Raw genomic sequence first — 23013 nt, forward strand, 5'->3', positions numbered from 1 at the left:
CCAAAAAGCATTTTTTTTTTAAATCTTTTATAAGCACCAAACATGCCCCCACAACCCAAACAGACATTTATTTTAATAAGAAATTCGCATTCAGATGCATATTCAAACATTTTATTTTAGTCATTATACAATCTACAATTTCTAAAACAGATTTACATTATAAACTTTTTTGATCAAAATTCAATTAGCCTTCATAAATTCCCCCCCAAAGTGCTGACTGGTGCTTCTTCACCCTCCAATAGGAAATTAAAAAACCAAAAACATACTCCAAATCCCAACATAGATCAAACAACTTTATACAGAGAAGGACTTAGATATGAAGACCAATTATCTGAGCAATAACTAGTGCAATCAGGGGGATTGATTCTATTAGGACCTCAGTGCCTCTGTTACAGTAGTTTTCATCACAGCAATTATTTGTCATTTTGTAGAAGGTAGTCTTATTTGCAGGAAAAGTCACAACAGTAGTCTTGTTGCAGTCATCTTTAGCAAGGCATCCCATCGTCTTGATTTTAACCACTGAGGCTGAAATGCAACACATTACTCATTGAAATTTTGCAAGTCTTGTTACAAATAAACAAAATGTTTAGTGGGTCTTTATTAAATAAATTACACACCTGCCACTCCGATGCCAACATAACACTGCTCTCCAGCACTGCAGTTAATTTTGGTAGTGTGGCACATATCCCAAAATCCAAGTTCACAGTGAAAACATTCAAGTGTTTGTCCTGTAAAATAAAGCAATATCAGGATCATACAATTGATACATCCAGAATACACTCTGATCAAAAAAACAATGTAGGTGAGGGTTGCACTAAATCTGGAGTCTTGGCAGCATGCTGAAACAAGATGCTTTCAGGTCATTCAGAAAAATCTAACTGGTTGCATGCATGGTTTTCATACATAAACATTAAAAAATAATAATAATAATAACTACACATCCAGATAGTAGCATATCCCAGAAAAGAATCTCATTCTACACATAGTTCCACACATGCTCTCCTAAATCTATTCTAATTTAAAAAGGACCAGATAAAAGGATGACCAGCATTACCTGAACATGAGACACAAACCATCAACACCACACAGAGACCCAAAATGATTCCAGCCATAGTTATACCACAAAAAAACTAAAAGGAATGAAACCACAACACACTCTCTACCCGCCCTCTACTGTGTCTTATAAGGGCTGGCTGCTATAATGGACCAATAGATAACCCATTTATCTGATTAGCTCTTCATCAGAGGCATCTGTGAGAGTGACGTGAAGAACCACGTGGACAAAACAGTGTTACTCTGAATGTTACACTACAGCATAAAAAAAGTTGCCCAGTATTGATATTTTGCTAAATATTTAGTATATGGTACTATAAATAAATAAATAAATAAATAAATAAATAAATAAAAAGCCCCAATGAAGTGCGGTTGTTAGATCAATTAAGAATGAGATTATTTTAGGGCGAGTGTGGGAAAATAGCTGTGTAAAGTTGTTTTGAGACAATGATCATTGTTAAAAGCGCAATACAAATACACATTAACTGAATTGAATTAAATGGGGGATGAAGTACACCATGCTTTTACGTTAGTAAAAGTATAAATGCTCTGCATATTCCCCCCAAAAGGGAATGTACTTCTTTTACATTTTTAGAAAATAAAAATAATAAAATAAAACTGTTAAAATAAAAATTGATTTTTAAGCACTTCAATGTTCGTCCTGGTTTTTGATGGAGAGAGGGTTTTCTCTCGCTTGCAGTTAGTCTCAAACTCTCGCGAGAACTGCGTGGGGTAGTCTCGCGATAGGTTGTCATTTGATGCAATTTATGTAATCGCTTCAAGATAACGAGAAAGGGCGTTTATATATATATATATATATATATATATATATATATATATATATATATATATATATATACCTACGTAAAAATAAAAAGGTTATCAAAATGGAAGTTCTCCTATTAAGCACATATAGTTTTGGAGTAAACCCGTTAGTGAGTTGATCGCGAAACATGGACAACCTGCTAAATCTTTTCTGTCTGAAGTAAAATCTCTACTTGATTACTACACTGGTGACCTGCTGAGGTTAGTAAATGAAGGTATCTAGGCTCTGTGCTGGCGCTGTCTGTCTGCCTGTCTGTCTGAAATCATTCGGTGGGAGGGAAAGTGGGCGGGGCCTCTGTCACTTTCTTCGAGCTCTAGTCAGGCTACGGAAGTAGCCGAGGTACAGTACAGGACCTCCACACATTGTTGATGCTCAGAGCGCAGAAATGCATGCTCTCTTCAGCTCGACAATTCTCATCTCTGCGCACGGATCTCTCAAGAGTCGTCTGGTCTCGCGTAAAATTTGACCTTTATAAATGACTGAACCTGAGCAAACATGGACCAGGATGAGTTTAATCACATAGATTCACAGGGGCAGTGGCAAAACCTGTATAATGTAAGTTTTTTTTTTTTACGAAATTTGAAGATGTGTGCTTCTGTGTGTCCTGATCAGTTGAATTCCCCTAAACGGGCTGTAAAACTCGTCTGAAACACAGTAAATCCACATCGAGCTAGCTTTTAGCCTGGGTTTCAGATTCGGCTGAATGTGCGCATGCGTGTGATACCTAGAAACGCCGAAGATCAAACTGTGAATGTTGTGAGCATCTGTGATTTTCTTATTTCTTTACAATTCAGGAGAAAGCTACGATTTTGTTAAAATGTGTGAAATGATGGGACATGTCAATAAGAGCCATGTTTATTTACAAATCTTTATTTACAATTTAAACTTGAGCAGACTGCATTACATGAGCAGGCAGTGCTGCAATAACAGGACAAGCACTTCCTGTGAAACGTGTATAGATAGCTGTTTTTCTCAGAACTGTGTACTTGAACTGAACTTTCTCCATCTTGCACACAGCCTCTTTGAACAAACACTTTTACCACTTACATCAATTGATCTCAACAGCAAATCTGTCACTTTACTGTCTTATTTAAGTAAACATGACATCATCTCAACATTGGCAATCATCAGCATATTTCCATTTATGCAGACTATATATATTACTAGGCTACAGACTCTAATAATATGGCATGTATATTTGATTGGCAGGAAATCCGTAATCAATCCCAGGAATGTTCCTACAAAGTGGCAAAATTTCCAGAAAACCGGAACAGAAACCGATACAGAGACGTCAGCCCATGTAAGTAACTTAAACTATTTACAAGACATATGGAGTTGGTGTATATTATCCATTCATTAATGTGGCAGATATATGCACATGTATGCTCTTCTATGACACACGTATGGACCATATACTGTTAAGTTTATTAGGAACACCTGCTTATTATTCTAATCATTTAATCTGCTGGTCATGTGGCAGTAGAATTACAATTCTGCATCTACAGATCAAAAGCTTTAGTTATTCATCAAATATCACAATGTGGAAAAATGTTATTTTAATGACTGACCATGGCATAACTGTTGGTAGGGATTGTCATGCATAGCAGTCAGTTTACAGGGAATGTGCAAAAGGATCAAATGAGAGGCAGATCTGGGGGTGAAAGCACCTTTTTGAACAATAAAAATGTGTGCAGTAACTCAATTACTCTTTACAGTTATATAAGCAGGGGTACAAGTCTTCCTAATAAAGTGGCAAATGTTTTTATTTTTCTATTTACATTCATTTAGCAACATCTTTTTTTTTCTTTACAGATGATCACAGCCGAGTGAGATTAGAAAATTTAGAAAATGACTACATAAACGCAAGCTTGATAACCATGGAGGAAGCTCAGAGAAACTACATACTGACTCAGGTATGAAAACGCATTAAATGTGCTGTAGAGTTGAACTGTAGATGGAGTGTTCGAGGTTCTTAACAGAATTTTGATTACAGGTTCTAAGTATTTTCCTTAAAATGTCTTTTTTCAAAAAACATTTATTGCAGGTAGTTTAGTTTGTTTAGCTTTACATTTATATTTTTGATGGATGGTAAAAATCTAAATATTTAATAAAAAATCTATCAAATAACAATTGACACAATATATTTCATCATTATATAGATATGTAGAAATAAACAAATCACACCCATTACATTATAATTTTTTTTTTCTTTTGAGGCTTACCGAGGCTAAACCAGGCATGTAATAATATGTGAATTGACGTTGCTTTTCTTATGGAAAAATAATGTTAATAATGTGAGGTTTAATTTACACTCCATTTATAAGAATTCTATGGTTCTTGGATTTGAACTCTCAATCTGCTAGAAGCACTGATAGAGACGACTAGGGTACTATGCACACACACTTTAGCACATTAACACCTAGGAGCAATTTGGAGAATCTAATCTACTTAGATCAGCTAGCCTGTGTCCATTCTTACATTGTTTTTAAACTATGTGATACACATTTAACTCTTTAATTTTAGAATGGGAATAATTCATGTTTTTTATCTTTTATCTTTCAAATTAGTGGTATTATGTTTATATTTTTTTCTGAAACACAGGGACCATTGATTAATACTCGTGGCCACTTCTGGTTAATGATTTGGGAGCAGCGTTCAAAAGGTGTCATCATGCTCAACAGAGTCATAGAAAAAGGCTCAGTAAGTAAATCCTAAATAGTTATTTTCTGCTAATAAATGATGTTTAAACATGTAAGTGTCTGACATGGCCAGTATAAGCCTAGGCTAAATCATTATTGTTTTTGCTGTTCATAACAGGAGAAATGTGCTCAGTACTGGCCCTCAGAAGAAGAGAAACCGATGTATTTCAGTGACACAGGGTTTGTGGTGACTTTAGTGTCTGAAGATGTTGAATCTTATTACACAACAAGAGTGCTCAAGCTTCAAAACATCAAAGTATGATGCTCTCACATTGATTGTTGTCATTTAGATTTAATAAACTATTAGCATTTTTTTTTTCTCCATAAATAAGCTGTTTCATATTGAACATCCTTCACCCACGATCACTGGGTTATTCAAGCATGGGTTCTTTACTTGGTCATTTTGTCCGTCTATAGGTTGAAAGTGGAACAGGACCCTGTTTCCCCCCAAAATATTTGCCAACACAAAAACAAATCTTGATTTATGTAGAATGTTTCACATTAATGATTTTAAAGTTACACTCTGTACGTCTTGTTGCATTTGTTTAGACAGGAGAGAGAAGAGACATCTACCACTTTCACTTCACCACTTGGCCTGACTTTGGTGTGCCTGAGTCCCCTGCATCTTTCCTCAACTTTTTGTTTAAGGTTCGAGAGTCTGGCTCACTGGAGCCCGAGAATGGGCCGTCTGTGGTCCACTGCAGTGCTGGGATTGGCAGATCAGGAACATTCTCATTGGTTGACACCTGCTTGGTCCTGGTAGTTATTTACACTGCATTATTATTATTTTAATTGAATTGAACAAAATGTAATTTATTTATTTATTTCATGGGTATAAGTTATTGTTTAAAAAGATTGTATTATTAGCTTGAGACAAGATGTGTTTTAATACAAGGTGTTTTTCATTCTTTAGATGGATAAGAGGAAACATGCTTCTGTAGATATACAGAAAGTCCTGTTGGACATGAGAGAGTATCGCATGGGCCTCATTCAAACCCCAAACCAGCTTCGATTCTCTTACATGGCTGTAATGGAAGGACTTAAGTGTATTTTGGGAGACTCCATTTTGCAGGTATATATACTGGTCATTGTGAGCAATGCCACAAGTGTCCCTTTAATTACAGCACTACAGCACTGAATACTGTTTTTTTTGGTTGGTTTTTTTTTTTGGACAAGTTCTGGTTGACCTGATGGAATACAAATGCATTGATCTTTTTTTTTTCTATACTGCAGCAGCAATGGCAAAACATATCTAAAGAAGACAAAGAGCCACAGACTGATCTGGGTCCAGTGCTGAAGGATACTGCAAGACAGACAGATGATGGTCTTATCTCAAAGCTAGAAGAAGAAAATGATGAAAGATTGTTAGGAAAGGAAAATCAGCAAGTATATTTAAAAGCAGAGAGGTATGTTCCTTTGGTCATGGGTTACTTACTCATGGAGTTGCACTCCACTTACATTTGGACTTTGGTTCCATGTTTGGCATGTGCATTCATTCACATATACACATGCATTCATTTTTTTTCTTTTTCTTTTTTTATTACACGTTTTAAACAAAATGTAAAAAAAAAAAAGTGTTTTAGTGTGCATGTAAAACTTAGCACACTATAAACCCTCATTATTTTAATTAAAAATAAATAATACATCATTCATGGAAATTGGCCCCTTACAGGAATAAACCGCTTTACCTCATACCTGGAAATCCACTAATGCTATTTGCTTTGATGTTACATTAGATTAAAGCTCTCCTTTTCTCTCTATCAGCGGCAGCTTGCGAAAGCGACATCGTGAGGAGCGGATTGCCAGTACAGCAAAAAAGGTCCAGCATATGAAGCAGAAGATGACTGAAGCAGAGAAGAAGAGAGAGCTGGTTATACTGGAGGCCCATTGTCCTAAATGTAGGAGCTGGAACAGCTCTAGCACTGGGACTGTTCATGTGCTGGGCTTTTCTGTCCCAGTGAAACTTCTATAATTGTATTATGTTTTTTTTACACTTAGCCTGATTTGGTTCATTATGAGATAAAGGTCAGTTTTCTTTTTTTTCTATTTTTGCAAACAAAGGCTGCTTATTAGGCCTGACTTCTTAAAATTATTATTTATACTGCTTTAAATACAAGCTTGGTTCTTGATAATTTCAGTGTTTAGAAACTTAGTCCGTTAGCATTACTACAATATATGCTGGCTCAAGTAAGACATTGTTTTACAGAAATTTGTTAGTAAATGACTCTGTTCACTGTTCTGGCTTCACTCACCAGTGTGGGACAGTTTTTTTTTTTTTTCTTTTTTTGTACATGCTCCTTACGTTCTTACATCTCAGGAGGTATTATTAATAAATGGAATACAAAATGTGCCACCATATTTTGCAGGTGGATCATGTCCAGTTTTGAATAATGTTGTATATATTAAAGTTTTTTGCTGAAGAAATAAATTGTTTTTTTTTTAAAGTGTACAAACGTCATCAGAGCCATTTAGACACAAAAGGCATGCAAGTATTAGCAAGTAACACTGAGGCAGCTTTGTTCTAAAGTATATGCAAATGATACAATCTAAAATAAATGTTTAATGCCACTACTTTAAAAAATAAATTAGTTCAATTTCTTTAGGTTAAATTCCTTGTTGGCCAGAGGAAAATAGTCAGATTGGTGCAAATTGCCAGAAGGAAATAATTTTGTAGGCCATTATTTTTTTATAATTATTTTTTAAGTTTTCCCATAGTATCAAGGGGCAGAACTCACGTTAACTCCTAATTATGACAAATGGTTAGATCAAATCAGAATGTTATTACATCTGTTCCTTTGTTTAATAATTTCTCTAAATAAAATTCCATAAAAAAATCATAAATTGTGCTATATCTACATCACTTGACTTAAGGTCTTCTACTACACAAAACAGTGGAAAATCCATTTCATTTGCTTAATTATTAAATGATGATCCCTTATTAGTATGAATAGGGTTCGAAGAAAATTATTGTGCAGAATCGACTCTTGGAAGTGACTCATTTACTTCTCATGACTCAATGATATCGAAACCAAACTCGACTACTCGACTCCTCACGTTCAGGAATCGGGTAGCCGTTGACTCTTTTCATTATGGCGTACGCGTAGGCGGGGCACGGTGGCTAGCAACGCGGCGTCTTCTACTGGTTTTGAAATCCACAAGCGCGCAGTTTTCCGCCAGTATTTGATCTGTTAGTGATTATATGTGGGCGTTTACGTTTTTGGTAGCACGTTAAAGCTATTAGCATGCAATAATATAACTAAAATTATTCGTCTCATATATTTGTGAACGATGATTATAATTCTGGAAAGTAAATCACACATGAGCTAGGTAGTAGGTTTAGCTTTGCGGGTTTGTTTGGATTCTGTAGAAGCGACTGAGGCATGTCTCTACCGCCGGAGAAATCTAATGAACTAAAACAGATCATCCATGATCACCTTATGAAGGTTGGTTTAGGACTGTTATGTTGCTTCCTGTTAGATTAAACCTATTTTAACCACTTTTGCGGTCTACCCTGAATTGTTTTAAGCTTGATCGCCTCAGCTCCGGGGCATTGTGTGTGACATGATGTGAATACTGTGTCCTCAGATGGACATTCAGGGGCAGATCCGGGATGTTTTAGCAGAGGCAGTAAGATGTCAGGGGGATCAGAGGCCACTGTCTGAGGATGATCTGCTGATAGCACTGCAGCGCAGGGGCATCGTGGAGGACGCCATGAAGCAGCTCAGCTTCCCCAGTGCAGTAAGTTATTATTAACAGCTCCAATGTTTGGGTTTCAATTTAAGAGCCCAAAAGCACTGCAGACTCCTTCTGTCTTCCAGTGCACAGATTCCTGACCCTGGTCCTGGAGAACCCTCTGTCTTGCACGTTAGTTTCCCCTTCTCCTCTAACATGGTTAAAAAATGTGAAGAAAAGAAAAACAATAAATGTATAGGACATGAAGTTTTCTATGAATAGAGTCCTGGGTTTTATTGTAGTGGTTTTTAAAATCACTTGTTTGGTTGGTTCATTACACTATTAATCGAGTAATTTACCATTAAGCCAATTTCAATTATTTTATCAAAAACTCAAAATCAGGTAAGAATATAACTTGGATCTACTGTATTCTAGTGGAAAGTTAAGTAAGTGACAGACATAAGGATCTAATAAATAGACAAAAAGAGCAATAATTTTATGCAATATTAAAAATATTGTGTGCACAAAATGTTTATGAAAAAATGTCTACTGAGGCAGAATTTGGATTTTGACAGTTAAGAGTCTCTGCTGCCTAAAGGTTTGATAGATAGATTAATAGTTTAATGGATCAATCAATCGATCGATTAATGTATTAATTATAGGGAAAAAGTGGCGTATTACAGCTGCCACCCTAAAATATAAAGAAACCAAACATAGTAGTGGATCTGACCAAGAATATGGAGACAGCGACTCACTGAAATTAATATAAACAACATTTCTTAGATGCTAATACACAGTACAATGCTGCTTCTCACTGCAAAAATCTGCTTACAAATGTGGAAGACTGCATGTCTGCAGCAGTGGCATTTGAACCCCATCCATATTCCTGGACAAAGCTACATTTTATAAGACAAAATAAAAAGAAATAGGGTTTTGATTGATTCACTATTGATTATTTATTTCACATTCATTTTTGAATGATTGACTATTCTCATTGCTATGATCGATATATTTTGCAGTTCTACGATTTTTATTTACTTGTTCTTTTTCAATCCGCCTTTTAAGCATTAATAATGTAAATCTGCTGGATGTAAAATTTGTTCTCTTTGGTACAAAAATCCTTTAACAAGCTACTGCTGGAATATTTAGTAATGCATCAAGATCTTCAAGCTTTAGGAGAAACCTCGAACAACTAAAGCATGAATTGCACATGCATATTTGGCAGTAGTTATGGAATATGCTTTAATTTTTTATTTTTTATTTCTTTAGGAACTTTCACAAATAGAAGAGGATCTGAACAAGTCTCCAGAACGCATCACTGAGAAGGGCATTACACAGATTAAAACAGGTTAGTCAAGAATGTAAATTTTATTTAAAAATATTATTTATAAAAAAAAAAAAAATTAACTTCCATGAATTGTTTTTCATTTTTGCTAGCCAATATCAATCCACTGAGGAGATACTTGTACCTGCAGGTTCTTGGGGGAAAGGCCTTCCTTGAGCACCTGCAGGAGCCAGAGCCTTTACCTGGTCAAGTGTGTTCTACATATACACTCCACCTTCACTTCTGCAACCAACGCTTTCACTCCAAACCTGTGCCCTGTGCCTGTGAACCCAACTTACAAGAGGGCTTTCTTCTAGAAGTACACCGAGCTGGTCCAGGTATATCACAGCACTTGTATTTTTAATACAGAAATAACAGCTCTAGCCTGCAACCTAAAAAAATGTAAAATGCATCTGTTTCTTTCCAATGTGGCCTAGGTGATGCCAGTAAGATGGCTGATGCCACCACCATGTTGTCCATTTGTGACCCAGTGCACATGGTGTTGATACGGACAGACACAGCAGGAGACACAACGCTCGTCTCCTCTTATTTCTTTGACTGGCGATCTGTTCTCAGTGCCCCCAATGGAAAGACATCAGTGTCTGTGGAGCTGCTTGGTGTAGGTAAGCAATTGATCTTGGTCAGAGTTGTGGTGACACAATGACAGACGCATTCACACCTAAGGTGAATAATAGCGTAGACTGTCATCCTACTGGCATGCTTTTTACAGTAGTAGGACAGAGACTCTGCACTGACAGGAAGCTGAGATAAGTGATTCTGAAGCTGTGAGGCTCCACTGTGCTGCCAGCTTCTCTTTAAAGAAGATAATAAATGAATTAGTAACTTCATTAGTAATATATTATTGGTTTAGGTGTAAGAGCTAATGTAAAAAGTGAATGTGTACCCTGTTTTGATTTCACTGACCATTTATCTGTGTGTGTTTATTTTTCTACAGGCAGTGAGTGTAAAGTGCCTGCTGGTGTCCTTAATCTCAGGCTGGAACTGTACCCTCCACTTAGTGAAACTCTGAGCCCTGAAGTAATCAGCACACAGGTTAAATAGGATTTTCTTTTCCTTTTTTTGCTGTATTCAGTAGTGATCACTGTGCAAATGTAGCTACTTGTTTGAATTTATATAGCTACTTAGCTATATTTGAATTTATATAGCTACTTTTTAAAGGATTGATATTAATCAAGTGGCTTCCTTGTTTATTGTGCCTTTCTTTGATAAAATAAAAAAAAAGTAATTATTATTAAAATAAAATCTAGAATACTGGTGGTGGGTATATCTTTCTGACTGCTTACAGCTTCACTGTGATGCATAATTTTAGTACTCCTAAGAAATACACAAACAAAAGATTTTCATTGGATTATTATAAACTTTATCATATATACCACTATACAAAGTTATATATGTTTAAATACAAAACATTAAAAGCATACATATCAACTTAAAAATGATCAGTCATGTTAAAGCTAAGCTTTTCTCGCCTGCCCGGTCCATGCAGAGAATAAAAAAATTGTAATAAAATAATTTACTAACTGCTGGAGTCCATTCTTTAACACTGACATTAAATTTAAGATCTTTTGCAGGTAAAGTAGTGTAGTATTGTAATATTAACAACTTAAAGCCAAATAACTAAATTACACTGAATTAATTGCTTAGAAAAATCATTTTGGTAATTTAGAAAGAAAATAAATGCAGTACTCTTTCATTTCAAACGAGTTTAGAGAAATTATTGAATTGAAAGATTCTAATTATTATGTTTATTACTATCCATACCTTTCAGTGGCATGTAAAGAAGAAATACACCCATGGTTTATTTTATTATAGTTAAATAATCTTGTGCCATTGTATGTTTGTGGTCTTTATTTTATTTACATTTTTTTTTTTCCTTTTTCCAGAGGTCACTGGAGCGCCAGAAATCTGCAGAGAAAGAGCGCTTGTTTCTGGTTTATGCTAAACAGTGGTGGAGGGAGTTCTTAGAAATACGACCTTCTCACCAATCCAAGCTGGTGAAGATCTTTGCTCAAGTAAGTAATTTGGACTGGATATGATAATTATTAGGAGAGTAACGTTACTTGTATTCATACTGAACTTTTGTGTCCTGAATGCAATCTTTTACGTACGGAACAGTGTTAAAATCTAAGTTCCCTCGGGAACTTATTAACTGGAGGACCGCAGGTTTGTTGTGTAGTGTCACTGTTTTATTATTATTGATTTTAAACATACACAAAAATGTCAGCAGTATATAATAGAACCTAGAGTCAGCGCAGTGTCATTGTGGCTACTCACTGCATACCGGATATGCGATTTGTAGTGCTGCGTAAAACTCGGATTTGTTTTGTTTTGCTTATGCGCAAAATCGGTGCTATTTTTACGACAGACTAGCGATATGGATTCCTTAGTGTTTGCTTCAAGAATTTCTCTTAAAGGGATTTGTTGCACATCGAGGGAGTGAATGGAATGATGAATGGAAGGAATGAAGACATTTGTTAAAGTTTTCTGAAATAAATAGAACTGTTAAATAGAACATATCTTCTAAAACTTTTATATTAATATTAAATGTAAAAAAAACACACATACACATCTGACCCAAATAGGGTCTAATAAATGCAAAATATTTAATAAAATTTTTCAATTTATTTAATTTTGAGATGAGCTTGGAGAGGTGGATGTATGTGCTGGAAAGAAGGGGAATGAAAGTCAGTAGGAGTAAGACAGAGTACATGTGTGTGAATAAAAGAAAGGTGGAGGAGTTCAGGTACCTGGGGTCAAAGTGCAAAGTAATGGAGAGTGTGTTAGAGAAGTGAAGAAAAGAGTGCAGGCAGGGTGGAGAAGAGTGGCAGGAGTGATTTGTGATAGTAGGGTATCTGCAAGAATGAAAGGGAAAGTTTATAGGACTGTGGTAAGACCTGCGATGTTGTATGGTTTAGAGACAGTGGCATTGAGTAGAAGACAGGAGGTGGAGCTGGAGGTAGCAGAGCTGAAGATGTTGAGGTTTTCGTTGGGAGTGATGATGATGGACAGGATTAGAAATTAGTTTATTAGAGGGACCGCGCATGTAGGACGTTTTAGAGACAAGGTGAGTGAGGCGAGCTGGTTTTTAATTAAAAAATGTAAACGGTTAATGTTTACAAATGTTAATAATAATAAACTGCGTTACCAAAAAACACAAGCAATTTTGTATTTGCATTTCTTCCCTCTAACCGTACGAAATGTAACCATACTGTGACTTAAAGACATACGTACCAAACCGTGAATTTTGTGAATGATCTCCTACATGGTTACTGTTTTTTGGGGGGGACTCAGTGTGGCTTGTGTCATGTGTATTTGTAGGATGAGAATGGGGTAAACCGCCCGGTGTGTTCATACGTACGTGTGTTGCGTGCTGGCCGGCTGTTGGAAAGTCCGCGGCAGGCAGCTCGCTTTGTGAGTCTGCTGGCTCAGGAGAGGGCGCCTGTGCTGGGTGGAGGAACACGGCATGAGCAGTGGTGCAGTATGATGGCATTCCTCTGTAGGAACAAGGTAACCAAAGATCTTTCTCAATTTACCAATTGTAAGTAGTTTAGCAGAATTATTTATAATTGGGTTATATTGTTGATTTTTATATATAATGTGTGTGTGTGTGTGTATACACACACACACACACACACATCACATATGTATTCATCATTTATATATATATATATGTGTGTGTGTGTGTGTGTGTGTGTGTGTGTGTGTGTGTGTGTGTGAGAGAGAGAGAGAGTGAGCGAGACTAGTGATCGGTCTCATTTTGATTCAGAGCTCTGTTTTTGTCACTGATCATTATTCTATAACTGCGCACCTGGTGGTGTTTTATTCCATACGCAACAGATGGCTGTTATTGTCAATTTAAACATGTACAGCTGGTAGCGGTCACAGTCAAATGAAATAACACTTTCCTAGGACCATGGTACTATACAAAACAATATGGATTAACACACAGTATGCTGAATACAAATACTAAACCAGGCAGTGATGTAGCTGCTTAAGATGTTTTTGATAGTTTCTCTGTAGAAGATGGGTGGGTGTGGCTGGACTTTCCTTCTAAGAAGTGACTGTTTTTGTGTGATTCTCTGTTGCAAGGGTGACTGTGAGGACCACGCCACACTCCTGTGTAGTCTGCTGCTGGGTTTTGGCCTAGATGCTTATGTGTGTGTGGGCACCAAAGCTAAAAACACCCCCCATACCTGGGTGATGACCAGTGGTACTGATGGCACAGTCACTTTCTGGGAGAGTCAGACAGCTCACAGGTAGCATTTTGCATAACAAATCCTACACAGTTCAGTTATACATGCCCTTACAGTTAAAGCATGAGTTATACGAGCAATTATTTTCCTCTTAGATACCTACATCAGCCAGTAGACCCTGAGGCCCCCCCACTAGTTGCTCAGCCCAAACCAACCTACCCATACCGCACAATTGGTTGTGTTTTCAACCATAAGACTTTCTTGGCTAACTGCCAACCTTCAGACTTGGTGGAGTTGTGCGTGTTTGACTTCACGGATGCTTCCCGATGGAAGGCTATGAGTGAAGAAGCTGTTTCTTCAGTTTGTGCCCCCAGTTCAACTTCTTCTCTACCTCCTACTCCTCCTCTCTGTCCTCCCTCGGTGCAGGCCAGCGATGCCAGTAACCATCTAGAGCTTGAGCTACGTTACTTGGTTACTGAGCACAGGAAGGTAGGACTTTAAGATGTTAATATCTAAAAATGAAGGGAACTTAAGTTAATAAAGTGCTTAACATTGTTTTTGTCTGTTTTCTTTTTTTTTCTTCAGGATATTGGTCTGGCTACAGTATGGGATGATCACCTGTCATACCTGCTCTCCTCTGCTCTGGCAGCCTATGAGCTGGAGCGCTGTACAGGCATGTCCTGTGGAAACGAGGAATTTCAGGATGCTGTTCGGAGAGCTGTTCCAGATGGACATACATTTAAAGGATTTCCTATTCAGTTTTTACATCGAAATGCACGCAGAGCTTTTGCTACCTGCCTCAGGTGCACACGCCTTCTAATCTTAGCAGATCAAAAAGCCTGCAATATACAAAGCTGGAAGCACAGATTTAATGCCATGTTGCAAAAATCAAGTTTTTGGTTTCTCTTATTTCAATGCTTTTGCAGTAATGAGTGTTGCCGTACCAATGAGGGATGTGTAGCTAATATGGCTGTTCTTTATTTCTAAACAGGTCACCATTCTGTGAGGAGGTTGTGTCATGTCGAGGAGATCATGTCCGTCTGGCGGTACGAGTGCGTGTGTTCCCCTACCTCGAATCAGCCTCTGCTGTATGGATCATGTTCGCTTGCAAGTACAGATCAGTGCTGTGATCATACAAAACTCAGTGTGTGCGCCGTTTATAAATTGTGTAATATGGGATTTTATTTTGGCACATTTGGTCAGTCTTCATAGAATTTTATTATTTAATACATTTTCAAATTTTTTGTCATTATTTAGCTATATTAATATCCAAGACATAAATATTGTTTGTTAGGCCTTTTTTAAATGTGTGTTTAAAGACTTTTATTAAAATGTGTGTTTTCTATTGACTAGATCCTGTGTTGGAGTGTAGTGTTATTGTACAGTAGGATTTTTGTACAGTTTACTCTTAAAATATATATTTAATTGTTTCTGGCCCTCAATTTAAATACAAAAACTCATAAGGACAGTCGTGTTTTCAGAATTTTCAAAAATCTAAATCTGAAATACAGTAATCCCCGCATTATTGCGATTATTTTACGCCCACAGTTTATCGAGGAATTGCATTTGCCACATAACTAATTTGTTTAGCTGATTTTCCCGGTCTCTAGCACGATAGACCAAAAAATTAAAGGGAGTTGTTTTTATGTTCAAATAATAAATAAAAATATAATTATAAAAAGAAGTAAAATGTAAATACAATACAGTACTGTATACATAAAATAGCATTTTTAGGGTGGCATCAGTTTATCGCGTTTTTTTTTTTTTCTCATTAATTGTCGGCGGTTTTGGAGCGTAACCACGGCGATAAATGGGGGATTACTGTATCTGTAAGGTCCCACATTTCTCAGTTTACACATCATGAAAGAAATCAAACCAAGACCCTAGCTTTAAATGAATGTCATTTTAACTTTGATTCAATCTTGAGACACTTTTTTTTTTATTCATTATTTGCCATACTCCATCATCATATGGCAAAATATTTTGAGAAGTATGAGATATTTTGTGACAAGTAAACTAGATTGTTAATATGTCGAAGATTTGATATAAGTCAGAATTGTGATGTCACCATTTCTTCAACCTCATGATGTTCTAAGCTTTCTTTTTGTAAAACACAATATATGATTTTAAAGTCAATATTTGTCCATATAATGAAAGTCATTGGTGACTAAATTGTTACTTCTGGTTTAAATATAAAACATTTTTTAAGATACCTTCTGTATGTGTTCATTTGTATGTGCGGGGAGTATTAAAAATATACTTTCAAATATCATATTTTCTAAATCAAAGAAAGTCATATTTGCTAAGTATAATAATGTTTCTGAAGTTAATGAGCAACTCAATAACTACGGTTAAGGAAATTATACAAGTGCTGTAGTTTTCTTGCATGATATTTGAATTCATCCTCTTTTTCTTCTTCTTTCTGCTGCTCCCATTAGAGGTCGCCGCAGCGGATCATCCGTCTTCATACCCCCCTGTCCTCTACATCTGCCTCTTTCAAACCAACTACCTGCATGTCTTCCCTCACCACATCCATAAACCTCCTCCTTGGTCTTCCTCTTTTCCTCCTTTCTGGCGGCTCCATCCTCAGCATTCTCCTACCGATATACCCCATGTCCAAACCATCTCAATCTCGCCTCCCTCACCTTGTCTCCAAAACGTCCTACATGCGCTGTCCCTCTAATAAACTTGTTTCTAGTCCTGTCCATCCTCATCACTAACATCTTCAGCTCTGCTACCTCCAGCTCCATCTCCTGTCTTTTACTCAATGCCACTGTCTCTAAACCATACAACATCGCAGGTCTCACCACAGTCCTATAAACTTTCCCTTTCACTCTTGCAAATGCACTTCTATCACAAATCACTCCTGCCACTCTTCTCCACCCTGCCTGCACTCTTTTCTTCACTTCTCTAACACACTCTCCATTACTTTGCACTGTTGACCACAGGTATCTGAACTCCTCCACCTTCTCCACCTCTTCTCCATGCAACTGCACCACTCCACTGCCCCCCCCCCCCAGAATAGATAATCAATTTCTATTCTGTTCTTAAGTGTCTTAATTAATTTTAAATACAATTTTAAACCTTTTTTAATTCCTTGTTTTTATTATTGTGATTTGTTTTTTAATGATAGTTTTACTTTCTTTATGTAAAGCACTTTGAATTACCATTGTGTACGAAATGTGCTACAGTTAAAATGACAGCGAAAAGGAAAATGGACATAAGATAATTTTTCAGTTCACCTAAACCATATCTTTATAAGTACAATTTGACTGTATAATTTTTGTCCCCATGGGAAATTTTTCTATTTATTGTCCACCCCTACTGTGAAATGAAATTTACGCCCATGAGTTTAGGCTAAATTAAAACTTCCCATTGAACACCACATTAGTTTTTTATCTCTGTGTCTGCGAGCCATTTCTGGATCATGTTGTATTGGGGCTACAGCCCTGTCACTTTGACCCCTGAGACCCCCGCGGTGTCCCATTCACTCACAACGAGCTGCGGGGTCTGTACCCCGGCTCTATCAGTCACCGAGTCTCGGCTTACTGAACAGAATGCTGCGACACAGTGTTTGTTTGCAATTTTTACTATTTTATTAGTGAGTGTTTACATACAATCTCCGTAGAAAGCGATTCATAGTAGAAAAAAGCATAAAACATGCACGATGGGAATAAAAAGTCTGACATGTTAGCAGTGTAGATAAATTCAATTAAAATTGGGATAATGGTAAAATTACAGAGTGCCATGTGTTTATCTAAAACTAATAAGGCCACCTGTTTAACGCACAGCGTTTTTATTGTTTACATTGGGTACAAAACTTCCTCCGTGCCGCGGAAACAGCGCCTACACACGCCCTCACAGCGCCCACACACGTGTTATACAAAAGTTTACAAGCGTCCGATCATTTGTAATCTCGCCAAATGACCACCTCCCTGTAATCTGCACGTGCACAGAACGCGCGAGAGAAATTACGTCACAGAGAAAGAGGCCAGAGCGTCACGTGTCGACGTCACATTAGGACGTAGCTATAAATAATATATAAGGCAGTGCAGGACGCTGTTTGCTCATTAGCGAATTTGCAGATCAGAGAAGACTTCTCGTGATGGCGCTATTTGACAGTTAAGAGAACTAATTCAATGTTAAAAGGACCCGAGTGATGGAGTTGCAGACACAGGTGGAGAAAGTAGTTGGACAAATCGATGGATTTAAGAGGAGGGTGGAAGAGATGGAAGAGAAAAATAAGGATGTAGAGCAGGAGAGAGAGAGCTGGAGAAAAGAACTAGAGCAACTGCAGAAACGTGTGGCTAAGCTAGAGGGCATTTTGGCATGTAGGAGATATAAGTGGGAGAAACAAAGAGAAAGGGCTATGCTGAACATACAAAAAAAGAAAGACGAATGCAAGAAGATTAGCTTAGATATCAATGCCACTTTGAAATTGTTTGAGAAAGAACAGAAGATTGCGGAGGAGGCAAAAGAAAGGACGATGAAAATACAAGACCTCCTGAGAAAAAACGTACAGCAGGTGGCTGATTTGACCTCAGCACTGAAAAAGCAAAAGCAAGAAAATGAGAAGACTAGGCAGATAATGGAGAGAAGGAACACCTTTCATCTCCACACCATCATAAAGCTTCAGAATACCCTGAAATGCCGTAAGGAAGAGAAGGAGCTTGTAGAGCACCAGAAACATAATTTGATGATAAAACAAGAGCAGCTGGAGAACTGTGTTGTTCAACTGGAGGCCATTTTGGTTTCTGAACGAGAAACACAGAAGCAGTACAAACAATTGACTAATCTAAATATTAAGGATGAAAACATGAACCAGAAATGAATTGGTCTAGCTGCATGTAAAACATTATAGAGGGCTAAAACAGACCCTTGAGTAACAAGTGCTGACATGACAATGGACAAGTAAAGTGAAAAACCAGCTCGAAAAGGTCGTCTATATTGCTGGTATAAATTTGCTTTATACTAGTCACGTACATTACGGCACAGTTGCATTCTTTTTTCACATATCCCAGTGATGTTAAGAAGCTGGGGTCAGAGCTCAACCATGATACAGCGCCCCAGAGCACAGAGTGTTAAGGGCCTTGTGTAAGGGCCCTGGAGTAGTAGCTTGGAGATGTGTGTGTGTGTGTGTGTTTGCTTTTCTTTTATTAAATTGCTGAACATAATTAAAATCTTAACTGTAGATTTCTCAACTGGCTGATGCTGTTAAATGCAAATCATGATGAAATGCAGTGTTGTAAAAATATGACAAAGTAAATGATAATAAAATAAATAAATAAATAAACCCCTTAGCACCAATTTTTAAAACCAATACCTACACACCAAAATCTATATTTATATTGTAACTTTCAACATTTGACATTTGTTATTCAATTATTTTTATGCTAATACTGCTCGGATTTATATATAAATTATATATTTGTGTATATATGCAAACAAAATATATTTTAAAACAAAATGTATTACTCAATCTCAACCTCCTGCCATTTTATTAGAATTAGTGTATGCAGTGAACAAGGAGTGTTTAATGTTAGTATTATTTAGTTTATAACTGTAGCTAATTAACAGCTATTTATTATTATAGTCAATACTAGCAACGATTATAAAAGGAGAAAAACATTAAGCAAAGTATGAAACATTTTAAAATGTATAAAAAGTCACAATCACAGAGAAGTTAAACATAATAATAATAATAATAATCAATTTATTTAATCTTTTATACATTAAAAAAACAGCCTATAGTGCTTTACAATAGAAGTAAATATAAACTCATAAAATTGTTAAATATTTTGGTATGAAAAATGATGGGTTTTCTGGTATGGGTATTCTGTAGGTCTTTTTATGGGATTACAATAAACTATATTTATTATACATTTTTACTCATTAAACAAATTTGTTCAGAACTATTTCCAGCATAACGTCTTTAATTATTATTATTTAATTTTGTCTTTTTACAAGTAATATTAGATGCATATAACAATATTTAATACATTTTCTCTTGCTTAAATATAATTTGTCTGAAATAAATATTCACCAAGACAGACTTAAAAAAAACACATACACAATCATATAAAATATTAATATCTATATAAAAGGTGTGCACAATTTAATAAACGTTAGAATCTTGAAATAATATAAGACGTTATAAATATAACAGTATTGTCCCAGGGAATTAATGCAAACGGTAAAAAAAAAAAAGGTAAACGGTAAACCCATGCATAGTGTAATAATCATTTATTAATTTGAAGCCATTACTTCTCTTTTTTTCTGCCGCAAATATCTGGTAAAATATACTTGGAGAAAACCACATTTTTCCAAGCGTGTAAGTGTAGTGTTTCCTCAGTTTCGGAATTATGAAAACATAAAATTTATTAGAATTAAAACATATAGAGTTCAAAGGGAAAAAGTTCATCATCACTGATTCATTTTAAATATTATATTTATAGGTAACCTCCTTTCAATCATTACCCCTGTGCTCTAGTGTGATAGGATTTTTGTTTGAACAATCATAATAATAATCATAATCATAATCATCATAAGCAATGCAATACAGTTTTCCTATGTCTGAAACATAACCAGGTTAGTGTTATGAGGGTTATGATTAGGATTGGACCTGTTCCACCTCAGTCGCCGCATGTTTTACTTACAGGTGCGCATAATATGCTAAGATCAGATGAACTACTAATCATTTGACGTTCATATTCCAGTGTCAACATGTTTGCTTACTTTTTCCAAGTACATCTATATTTATACAAGAAGCAAAGAAAACCCTTTCGGGTCCTATGCGCTCCTTGACTGCTAGAAACACCTCCTCCATGTGTGCTCACTTTCCCGGTACTCACCCGAAACAAGCCGGCCTCCTGTTAAGCGTCACTTTATTTGATTTTACTTTAGAAAAAGTGTTGAAAAGTCAGAAAAGTTGTCAAGAAGCTAAAAAACTATCCATTGCATTCTCATCAGAGGCCGGCAAACCTGCTTTTGGTGCCACCTACTGGGATAAAGTGTGGGGGATTGACTTTAAGGGATAAATCAAATCAAATCATATCAAATTTTATTTGTTACATACACGTACATACAGGGTCCGACATGCAGTGAAATGCTTTTTACGACGGTCCGACATGAGGGAATAGAATGGGGAGGGAAAAAAAATAAAACAAAGAAAAAGAAGGCAGATAAATAAACTATAAAAACTATATAAAATATAAGAATATATAATAATGTATATCACTTCACCAGTCACTTCATATTATTAGAAAACATGAATCTAGATGCTTTGTCAGATGTGGGAGCACTGAAACGGGCATGAATGTTCTAAGTGTAATGGATATGATATAAAACTAAAGGTGTCTACACGTACATACCTGTATATTCAGTCTTAAATCCTGTTTATTAACTTTGTTTTCTTTAGATATTTAAACTGTATGCTGTTGCATCTTTGTTTAACAAATGCTTCAGTTAAAGCTGATTTTACTATATAGGCTCCCATAATTCTAAGTCTTTACACGTTTTAGTCTTTTATATCATACTAAAGTCATATGTCATGTACCAGGTTTTCTTCTTTTTTGGTATTTGTACTTATTAAAAGCTGAAAGTCAAATACAGACATTGGGAATAACCAGGGTGGTGCTGCTGAAACTACAGTTAGGCAAACAGTACAGTTACTTATCAATTTTATAGTCTCTTTGTTTGCTCTTCATCCCATGCTATTTAGATTTACATATTCATGTTCATAATTATGAATAATTATAATATATATATATATATATATATATATATATATATATATATATATATATATATATATATATATATTTTTTTTTTTTTTAATCAAATTGCAAAGTGGAGGAACAAAAATAAATCTAAAACTAGAATTAAACTAATTCTTACACTTGCACAGTGAGGAATGTGATCACTGACTTTTTTCCTCTTTGAGTGGAATTAAAGATTCACATGGCATTGATTAGGAACAACCTCAGTCTGTCAGTGAAGCAGGGCAGTGACAGCAACTTTTCACTGAAGCTGCTCCTCTGCCTGGAGATGATGCAGTGCAGTGGATTGTCCATGATTGACAGGAGCCTGCATAGCACCCATCTTTCTTTACTTTTCTCTTTCAGGTGTATAACCCCCACTGAGTTCTGATTTTAACTTTATTAATTTTGTCTGGGATTACATAAAGACAAAGAAGGATTGAGGCAGACTACATCTACAGAAAATCTGTGGTTAGGTCTTCAAGATGTTTGGAACAACCTGCCTGCCGAGTTCCTTAGAAAACTGTTTGCAAGTGTACCTAGAAGAATTGATGCTGTTTTGCAGGATAGTCACTCTAAATATTGATTTGATTTAGATTTCTCTTCTGTTTATTTACTTTCAATTTTGCTCATTGATATAAACAATCTATTAACACTTTTATTTTTAGCATTCTTATTTTATAGCATTTTTAACACATTTCTTAAACTTTTGCACAGTACTATATTCCTATATGCCCTGTTATAGTTGGCCATTTAACTAATTAACTTACAAAACTTCAACTGCATCTCACCCATTGCAACCTGAGGTGCTGCCACAGAGAATGTTTTAAATGCTTCACAGCATATTCTTATGTTTGTACTTTATTAACATAATCATGCATGCATGCATTCTCTACCTGCTTTCCCTCCATAATCCATGAATGTGCACAGAGGGTGGTGAGGGGATATATAAGGAGCTGCAAAACCACATTTATTAGAAATTGATGAAGAGCAAGCTACTTTGTCTGCTGAACGAAAGTAATGGGAACAGGACACCAGGGAGAAGGCCACCAAACTCCACCACAGCATCAATGAGCTCCAGGTTTCTAAGAATACTGCAGAGCTGGAGAGAGTGCTTGATGAGAGAGATGAACTGGAGAAAAACAGCACACAGCTGGAGGCCGATTTGGCTTATGAGCAAAAAAGAAAATGTGAGCAACACTGAGCTTCAGTTTTCTCTCAAAGAATTTGATATTGTACAAGCCATTATACAAAATTATGAAATATGTGAAAAAAGGTATAATATGGGTTAATGAGATATTTTGCCTAAAGAAATGTACTTTTAATATGGTATGATAAGAAATGTTTTGTAAAATCATACATTTTAACACAATGCGTGTAACCACTCACTGTGAACACAAGGGGGAGTCAAAGTCTTTACAAATCATTTGCCATTGCTAAGTCTACTGTGTCTCAGAATTCTGCTCTG

General features: G+C 36.2%; 3 protein-coding genes across 4 annotated transcripts; 2 read left to right on the plus strand and 1 right to left on the minus strand.

The window, feature by feature from the left end:
* Window positions 1–95: 95 nt before the first annotated feature.
* LOC124384866 (sperm acrosome membrane-associated protein 4-like) lies at window positions 96–1214 on the minus strand. The gene is made up of 3 exons (XM_046847846.1): window positions 1055–1214; window positions 618–728; window positions 96–525 (listed from the first exon to the last, which is right to left on the minus strand). Exons 1-3 carry the CDS (start codon window positions 1110–1112, stop codon window positions 311–313), a joined length of 384 nt encoding a protein of 127 aa, XP_046703802.1. The 5' UTR covers window positions 1113–1214; the 3' UTR covers window positions 96–310.
* A 970-nt stretch (window positions 1215–2184) lies between these two features.
* Window positions 2185–6820, plus strand: ptpn2a (protein tyrosine phosphatase non-receptor type 2a). 2 transcript variants are annotated; one of them, XM_046848088.1, is made up of 9 exons: window positions 2185–2434; window positions 3089–3179; window positions 3692–3792; window positions 4481–4579; window positions 4697–4834; window positions 5128–5337; window positions 5492–5650; window positions 5812–5984; window positions 6343–6820. In XM_046848088.1, the coding sequence occupies exons 1-9, from the start codon at window positions 2375–2377 to the stop codon at window positions 6548–6550; spliced, it is 1239 nt and encodes a 412-aa protein (XP_046704044.1). In that variant the 5' UTR covers window positions 2185–2374; the 3' UTR covers window positions 6551–6820. The 2 variants fall into 2 exon arrangements, with proteins under 2 accessions (XP_046704044.1, XP_046704046.1); XM_046848090.1 differs by having other exon boundaries at window positions 5815–5984.
* An 824-nt stretch (window positions 6821–7644) lies between these two features.
* On the plus strand, window positions 7645–16000 carry cep76 (centrosomal protein 76). Its single transcript, XM_046848087.1, has 12 exons — window positions 7645–8021; window positions 8164–8316; window positions 9520–9598; window positions 9688–9912; window positions 10012–10197; window positions 10530–10627; window positions 11479–11607; window positions 12914–13102; window positions 13685–13851; window positions 13944–14277; window positions 14374–14591; window positions 14780–16000. The coding sequence occupies exons 1-12, from the start codon at window positions 7959–7961 to the stop codon at window positions 14916–14918; spliced, it is 1980 nt and encodes a 659-aa protein (XP_046704043.1). The 5' UTR covers window positions 7645–7958; the 3' UTR covers window positions 14919–16000.
* Window positions 16001–23013: the final 7013 nt, after the last annotated feature.

This window comes from Silurus meridionalis, chromosome 4 (genome assembly GCF_014805685.1).
Source record: "Silurus meridionalis isolate SWU-2019-XX chromosome 4, ASM1480568v1, whole genome shotgun sequence".
Taxonomy (NCBI): domain Eukaryota; kingdom Metazoa; phylum Chordata; class Actinopteri; order Siluriformes; family Siluridae; genus Silurus; species Silurus meridionalis.